General features: G+C 37.0%; 1 protein-coding gene across 1 annotated transcript; it reads left to right on the top strand.

The window, feature by feature from the left end:
* The first annotated feature begins 347 nt into the window (after positions 1-347).
* Positions 348-8,549, top strand: LOC139165067 (fatty acid-binding protein, adipocyte-like). Its single transcript, XM_070747982.1, has 4 exons — positions 348-507; positions 4,024-4,196; positions 6,019-6,120; positions 8,340-8,549. Exons 1-4 carry the CDS (start codon positions 354-356, stop codon positions 8,388-8,390), a joined length of 480 nt encoding a protein of 159 aa, XP_070604083.1. The 5' UTR covers positions 348-353; the 3' UTR covers positions 8,391-8,549.
* The last annotated feature ends 336 nt before the right edge of the window (positions 8,550-8,885 follow it).

Raw genomic sequence — 8,885 nt, 5'->3', positions numbered from 1 at the left:
AGACATGCATGGGATTGTGCTGTTCATTGTATTTAATTACAGTTTTGCAGCAAATAGTTAATTGCTAGATCAGTGCAGAGGTCATTGCTTTTTATGCAGTGGATTAGTCATACCAAACACAATATTGGGGGGGGTTGGGGGGGTTGGGGGGGTTGGGAGAGAGAGTAGCAAAAATCACTCCTGCTAAAACAAAACATAATAGTTTGATGCTGGTAATGCTTTGTCCTAATGGCTAATAGCACTATGACCCACTAAGGAAAAAAAATCTGTTAAATCAGAGCCATTGATTGCCTGTGTGACTATTGGCTAATAGCAGAAGGTCACATGGTCAAAGCTTCTTTTTAAAGGCATGAATGAGCTTAATAACAGAAGTGGTGATTACATCGGAGTTTGCAGGAAAGTGTTTAGAGTGTGTTATAAGACAGTCCTTCACAATGTGTGAACCATTTTTGGGAACTTGGAAACTAATTTCAAGTGAAAAGTTTGATGAGTACATGAAGGAGCTGGGTAAGAATTTTTTGTTGAATTTAGTAAAAAGCTTTGTTTTTGCTAGAGAATGGGGTTATGTAGAATTTTTTAAATAGGTATGTAACTAGGGGACTTGTTATAAACTTAACTTGTGATAATATAGCTCCTGTTTTCTTTATTAATAGCAATGTGGAGTAAAACCTGTTGCTTATTTTAGCTATGCTAGGTTCCAGAGTAATCCATGTTATACTGTACATCTGTTAAGAAAATTCATTTAGTTTGTATTTTATCTGGTTTTCAAGTAATTTTGGATTGTACAAGTTTAGTTACTATAGCATAGGTTGTAGAATGTTACCCTGGAATTGTTTTGTTAAATACTGGAAAAGCATTAAATCATGTTTAAGTTTTGTATAGCAATTGTATCCAGGTTACTTACCACAGGAATGTGAAGGGCTTTTGCTACTTGTTGATTTAAATGCTTATTATCTGATACATAGTTCCCTCTAAGCTGAGCAGTGAGCAATCGCTCATTTAAAAATCATCATCAACTCAGAGTTTTCCAAACCTGCCCAGAAACCGAGAGGGAAAGAGTGAAAGGGAAGGAGAGAGAGAGGAAGAGAGAGAAACAGATAGAAAAAAGAGAGGAAGGAAAAGAGAAAGAAAAAGAATGGGAGTAAGGAAGAGAGAAAGAAAATCAAAATCTAGTTTGAAAATAGCTCAACTATTTAAGTGGCATTTTGATATTGATAGAGTTGCCCTATTATGAGCTCACTGTTATAGACACACAGTACAGTATTTTATTTTGAAATTCTCTGAGGCAAAACAGGGTGGGTTTTTTATTTGTTTGTTTGTTTGTTTGTTTATTTATTATTTCTGTTCCGCCCAGTCCCGAAGGGACTGCCGCTCAGACACTATACTTTTCTGCCCACCCCCCCAAAAAATTAGAGGGAACACTGAGATTCTGATACAAATGTTAACAAAAATTCTCCAACAGAAGAAAGCTTATGTGTCTCCCCCCACCCCCCCAAATGAGAGCAAGGTTTGTGATGCTTGGCAATGGCTGGCTGTGAGCTTTAAACTATCTGTAAAGCTCTTATCAAAACATGCCTACTTTATGTTAATGATATTTCAAAGAATTGATCTGAAGTGTTGCATTGTTTATCCATCCTACTTTTTAAATAGAATGCTGGGCTCTTATTTAACTGTGGTGAAACTAATGTGTGCAAATAGCCTCTATTTGGGGAAAATAGGGTATAGAGGCCCATATTTTTTTAATCTGGAACATTTGCATTTTATTCTTTGGCTAATAGCACCTCTAGCAGTAAGTGATATGGAAAATTTCTGAGACTGCTGTTACCTTCAAATAGACAATATGGCAACAAAGAGATAGTCTTCTGCATCTCTTTATACCCCTCTAATGATTGTATTTTTGCATTTTTCAGTCAGCAGGATTCACTTAAGCGAATCATAATTAAGTGCTCTGGGAGAACTAAGTTTTTCCCTAGGTGCAAGGCAGCTTCCCTGGTGCTTCTGCTACTGTTTAACAACCTGAGACACAATCTTCTACTTAAATTTCATAGAGATCAATTGTTACAAATACTTCTTCAAATGAAATGCAGATCTGGGTTATATCAAATTATGCAGAGTTGGAAATTCAGTTTATATAATACTTATTTCAAGATATTCTATTTGCTTCCAATCTTTTGAAAATAAAATTCAGTTAAGAGGGGCATAAAAAAGAAGGTAATCTTTGGTAAATAAGACATTGTGTAAAGTGTTTAAAAAGAATGATTATGCTCTGGACAAACATTAAAAAAGCTGTTATAATTCCTTACAATGGAGAACCCTACCTACATTGTCTCATCACCATGGAAGTCCTTTAACAAGTTCCTGCAAGTCCTAGGCTCATGACCTCATCACCTCGAGGTTCAACTACTGTAACGCTCCCTACAGGGGCTACCTTTGAAGAGTGTTCGGAAACTTCAAATCGTGCAGAATGCAGCTGCGAGAGCAATCATGGGCTTTCCTAAATATGCCCAAGTTACTCCAACACTCCACAGTCTGCATTGGTTGCCGATCAGTTTCCGGTCACAATTCAAAGTGTTGGTCATTACCTATAAAGCCCTTCATGGCACTGGACCAGGGTATCTACGAGACCGCCTTCTGCCACACGAATCCCAGCGACTGGTTAGGTCCCACAGAGTTGGTCTCCTCCGGGTCCAGTCAACTAAACAATGTCGTTTGGCAGGACCCAGGGGAAGAGCCTTCTCTGTGGCGGCTCCAACCCTCTGGAATCAGCTCCCTCCAGAGATTAGAACTGCCCCCACCCTCCTTGCCTTTCGCAAACTCCTTAAAACCCACCTCTGCCGTCAAGCGTGGGGGACTGAAACATCTCCCCCTGCCTATGTAGTTTCTGTGTACGATGACTGTATGTATGTTTTTATATATTGGGGTTTCTTGTTTTTAGACTTTTTAAAATGTATTACTGCTATTTTAGATTCCAACTATTAGATTTGTTACTATATATTGCTTTTATCATTGCTGTGAGCCGCCCCAAGTCTACGGAGAGGGGCGGCATACAAATCTAATAAATAATAATAATTTTAAAAATAATAGGCATCTGGGCACGAAGCAAGCACCACTTAAACTTCTTTATGCTGAACAGTATAATTTGGTATCATAGTAGTTGCCATCACTTTATCTTATAATTCAGGTCTATATTGTTTTAAGAATCAGAAAAACAGCCTCCCCTGAATGCAAGTTTGCGGAGATGGGTAACAGCTTGACTTCTAATCTGAATACTTCTCACTAATGTATGACTGCCCAGTGTAGAAACCAGGATGTTGTATAGGGCCAACCAATTCTGACATTTTCTTTTCCCATGGTTTCTGGGAAGTTATCTTTCTTAATCTGTGACAGTCTTGGGTAAATACTGCTCTGGGTGTAAGGAGAGCTTTTAGTATTCCTCTCATTAATTTATAGTTTCATTCATTTAAATATTTATGTTGATGGCTTTGAGTAACAGTAATAAATAATGATGTTGCCTTAAAGGAAAAGCCACATTATGCTATTTGTTAGCTAGATCAAATGAAATCGATCTGGAGATGTATGAAAACATATATTAAAGCTAATTGATGGAAACCACTTTGGATTTTGTATAGAAAATATACCAAATAGTTGGGGGAGAACAGAGATTGGGTTGGACAGTTGCTTTATTATTTTCAGCCTAGTTTATGGCGGACAATAGAGTCACCTAACTCAATTTACTACACAATTCAAGTTGGTTCTCAGATCAAATATCCAGCTTGAACACCATGCTTTAAAACCTGTCTCACCTCCAGATGAATTTTTATGCAGAGAAGTTCTAATCAAAGGCAAACCCTACCAAGATAAAAATGACTGTAGGAAAGGAAATCTTGTGTTTAAATTCTTTACTGTCTTATTCTGTAGGGGTTTGGCTATAATCGATCTTGAATCAAGTCTTTGTAAATAGGTTTTTTTTTTCCAATTCAGTCTTCAAGGTCAAGAAATTCATGATTTTGGTTTGATTTGTAGGTGTGGGCTTTGCCACTAGGAAAATAGCTGGAGTGGCAAAGCCCAATGTAATTATCACTTACAATGGAGGTGTTATAACCATAAAAACCGAAAGCAGTTTCAAAAACACTGAGATTTCCTTCAAACTAAAAGAAGAATTCGAGGAGACCACAGCAGATGACAGAAAAGTAAAGGTAAGTTTCCTACTTTCCCTTAAGTCATTTTGGTTGAGTACTTTTGGACTCCTGAAAACGTGTTGTGGAACTTCTTGGGAAATGGCTATTTGGAACTTCCACATTTATAAAATGATGATAATGTGGGGATGAACACCAGTTTAATGAGTTGGCTAAGAATTCTAGCAAGCTTAAGTTGGGAAACAAGGACTTTAAGCTCTTTCATCCTACAAGATATTCTTGTTGTGTTGATTTCTGGGCAGGTGGCATCCAAGTCAAACAATGGGCTGCAGCCACATGCTCTTGTTAATTAAGAATATGCAGTCCACTTGGAGATCTAAAACTCTGATGAAAGTATGTTTCCCAACATTGGAAACTTGAAGATGTGTGAACTTCACTCCGAGAATTCCCTAGTCAGCCACATAGCTTGCCTGTTTCCTGCAGTTTAAATTAATGGTTTTAGATCTAAAATCTGGATGCTGCAGGAAGTTTGGTGGATGCCAACAGGTAGTCCTCAACTTACAACAGTTCATTTCGGGACCAGTCAAAGTTACAATGGCACTAAAAAAGGTGGCTTATCAACATTATTTATAACCATTGTAGCCTCCCCATGGTCACTTCTAACCTATTGGAACTTTGGAGGTCTAGTCCCACCTTAGGCATGAAAGATATGATGACAGTCACTCTATCTCAGCCTAACCCACCTCACAGGATAATTGTTTTGGGGGAAAACTAGAAGAAAGGAGTATGAAATACAAGTACGTAACATTTCATTTAGTGACAAGTTGCAATGCCACTGAAATACCATTATCATTACCATTTTTCACATTTACGGTCATTGCAGCATCCCCATAGTCAAGGGATCAAAATTGGACACTTGGCAACTGGCATATATTTATGACAGTTGCGTATCCCAAGGTCATGTGATCCACCTTTTGCAAACATCTGGCTAGCAAAGTCAATGGGGAAGCCAGATTCACTTAAACAACTGTGTTATTAACACCTGCAGTGATTCACTCAACAACTGTGGCAAGAAAAGGTCCTAGAATGGAGGAAATAGCAATAGCATTATAACAATAGCATTTAGACTTATTTATACCCCTTCACAGTCCTTTTGCAGCCCTCTCTAAGTGGTTTAATGAATCTGTACATTGCCCCCAACAATCTGGATCCTCATTTTACCCACCTTAGAAGGTTTCTGATTATTTTCTGGCAGGAAACAGAACTTGAACCAGGCTAGTAATTTTATTATTTTAAAAAACCTATTGAATGCTTATTATTGTCTCACTGAGATGCACATTGTGCATAGTTTGAGAACTGTGTTGTTTTACTTAAATTGATTGATTTTTATTTATTTATTTATTTTGTCCAATACACAGTAGAATACATGATGAAGGTTATAGAGGAGATACTCATAGTAAAATACATCTAAGAAATAATAGAAAAGAAGGTATAGTAATAGAACATATCAATGAAAGAATAGAAGAAGAGATATAGGAATAGAAGAAAGGAATAGGAGATATAGGAGAGCAATAGTACAGGGGACGGAAGGCACTTTAGTGCACTTGTACTCGCCCCTTACTGACCTCTTAGGAATCTGGATAGGTCAACCGTAGATAATCTAAGGGTAAAGTGTTGGGGGTTTGGGGATGACACTATGGAGTCCGGTAATGAGTTCCATGCTTCGACAACTCGGTTACTGAAGTCATATTTTTTACAGTCAAGTTTGGAGCGGTTAATATTAAGTTTAAATCTGTTGTGTGCTCTTGTGTTGTACATATTTCAAATGCTGCCTTTTCTTTACTAGGTTGTAAAACTGACCAGATTATTTTTTTCTTGGCAGAGTATTGTGACACTAGACAATGGCTCTCTCAATCAGGTGCAGAAATGGGATGGCAAAGAGACAATAATAACAAGAAAAATAGTGGATGGTAAAATGGTTGTGGTAAGTTCATTTTGGGTTATAAATATTCAGGATGCTTTTCAGAAATAGAAATTGCAAGTTTATGAGTGAACATTTTTCAAAGGGGAAAGAGTAAAACAAGTAAAGATACTCTCTTTTTCCTATCGACGAAAGATGTGTCTTATTTTGGTTGGTGAGTCAAGAATTCCTTGAAGTTAATAAGCAAGTTAATACAGAAGGACAATATTACCCATATTGAAAATAGAACAATATATCTTGTGTTCTTTTTAAGTATTTAAAGCAAATCTCACTTTGAGAGCACTATTTCTGACTCTACTACAACCATTTTTCGATTCTCAATCTGAAATTGAATCAGATTGGTTCAAATTAGAGTAAATTTGCAATAAGCATCCTTTTTAGTGTAAAATGATTTCAAAATGAGGCAGGTTTTGAATATTATGATTCAGTGGAACCCCAATCAAGTGAGTTCATTGGAAATGACTGGCCCTAGCTGTAGCCAAATGGTGATTCTCATATTTATACACTTATAATCTCTAATATTTACAAGAGCAGAGCAATGGATCAGATTGAAAAGTGATATTGATGGATGCTGTAATCTCTAATGGGACATGCAGGGGAATTACACTCTCTTGATATTTAAAACTTTTTCCATAGCACCACCTACATGTGTTCTCTCGGGCTCTCTGGTACACTCCTCCCAAAAATTCACAGGTACAAATTTCAGACACACACACATTTGAAAATTCAAAACAATGTTCTTTATAATGAAAATTCACATAAACTAAGCCCTCTTTTGGTATAGCAAAGAGCACTGGTCTCCAAACAAACTGGTAATTTGTACAAGTCCCTTATCAGTTCTCTGATACTTAGCTTGCACCTGTGAGGCAATTCACAGTCCTTCTTCTTTCACAAAGTGAAACACACTTTGCTCTGGTTTAGTTTCCAAGCGGGGAAAAATCAGCACACAAAAGGTCGAAGTCAGTAAAGCAGTCACGAAAAAACAACGATCAGATAATCCTCCACAATGGCCAAACCCACAGGCTGCTCTTTATAGCAGCCTCACTAATTACCACAGCCCCACCCAACCACAGGTGGCCTCATTTTCTTTGATAATAATCTCTCAGTTGTTGTTGCCTATGCATCGCTCTCTCCATGCGTGGCTGTATCATTAACTCTTGTTCCGAATCCAAGGAGGAGCTAGATAATTAATCTCCTTCTGAGCTATCTGCCACACTCTCCTCCTCCATGTCACTCATGTCTTCTTTGTCAGAGGACCCTTCATCAGCAGATTCCACCAGGGGCAAAACAGGCCTGCAGCATGTGGATGTCTCCCCCACATCAACAGTCCTTGGGGCAGGAGCTGGGCCAGAGCTAACCACAACAACATGCTTCCAAAAAGACAAATGAAAAAGAAAATCCTAATACTGTAACTTGAAATGCTATCTTGATTATAGTAAAGAAAAAACGTTCTAGCAGACAGTTTGTCACTGAAAAATAATTGGAAATGCCCTTATAACTAGAAAAGGCAATGCCAATCTTCCATGTATGAGCTGTGGCAAGAGCCATTTCATGAAAATGAGAAGTCATTCAGATTTCAGGATGAAATTGGCATGCAGGCACATGTGCAAACAAGACAGTTGAATTAACTGATTGTTTATGTGAAATTTATCAAGGGAAAGGCGGCAGGGCCTTAAGCAAATGTGTGCTCAATGAAATGTCTAAATACACTGCCATTAAGGTATTATGTTGACTTGCATGAACTGTGGAAACTCAAGGTATCTTAAAAACTCTTGCTTAAATATTCTGAATATTCCTCAGCCATTTATACAAGCATAATTCAAAGTATTTTAAATAGCAATATTCATTCTATTATTAAACAGAAAAGTAAGTCAAATTCTCTTCGAGCAAACCAAAAGAGCATTTTTCAAATATTGGAAATTGTTTTTCTGGCCTTTTTGGAGAGAATTTGTCTAATGCATTTTTTCAGTGATCAAGGATATAAGCAGACTTAAGTAAATTGAGTCTTATTCCCATAGATATGACTTTTTTTTAATAGAACACCATTGCCTGGGGTAATGCAATACACTAAGCCAAAATTGGCTTAGTATGTTGTATCTATCCAGGTCTTCTTGGCTTCCTTGTAGTTCATTTGGATAAAGGGACACTTGATCCACTGAAAATAACTATTGCTGTTATGATATAATTGTAATATTCTTATACTTTTCTTTCTTTCTTTCTAGGAGTGTGTAATGAACAAAGTGGTCTCCACTAGAGTGTATGAGAAAGCATGAAAAATCGATGTTGTACAAATTAGAATTATCTCAAAGCAAAATATGAAAGAATAGCCTGTTCTTCAGAAACTGAATTTGACAGGCCAACTCCCAATTACTTTTGTAACTAATTCAGAACATTTTGGTTATTCAATAAAGTGTTTATCTTGAAATTAAAAAGGGTTTGGCTCATTTGTGGAAACTGAATAAGGATCAGTCCAAACTAGATTTTCAGAGTCTGCTTATGGGATCAACTAAGCCTCATTTGTCCTCACTTATTGAATTTTTTTTAAAAAAAACCCTGACTCTAGTAAATAATGAAATAGGCTATAGTGTAATTGTATTGCCCCACCTATTCTTTTATACTGTGTACATTGAAAAGTTCATTGTTTCTCTACTGCTGTATTTGCTGTTTTACTTCCTATAGAAAAATCAATTTCCAAAAAAAATAATGTTGAAATAACTATACAGTCCAGTGCTTCAAGTGGGTGGTTTCAGTAATCATCTTTTTGGAAC

This window comes from Erythrolamprus reginae, chromosome 3, assembly GCF_031021105.1.
Source record: "Erythrolamprus reginae isolate rEryReg1 chromosome 3, rEryReg1.hap1, whole genome shotgun sequence".
Taxonomy (NCBI): Eukaryota; Metazoa; Chordata; class Lepidosauria; order Squamata; family Dipsadidae; genus Erythrolamprus; species Erythrolamprus reginae.
This window is presented reverse-complemented; position numbering and strand designations above follow the sequence as displayed.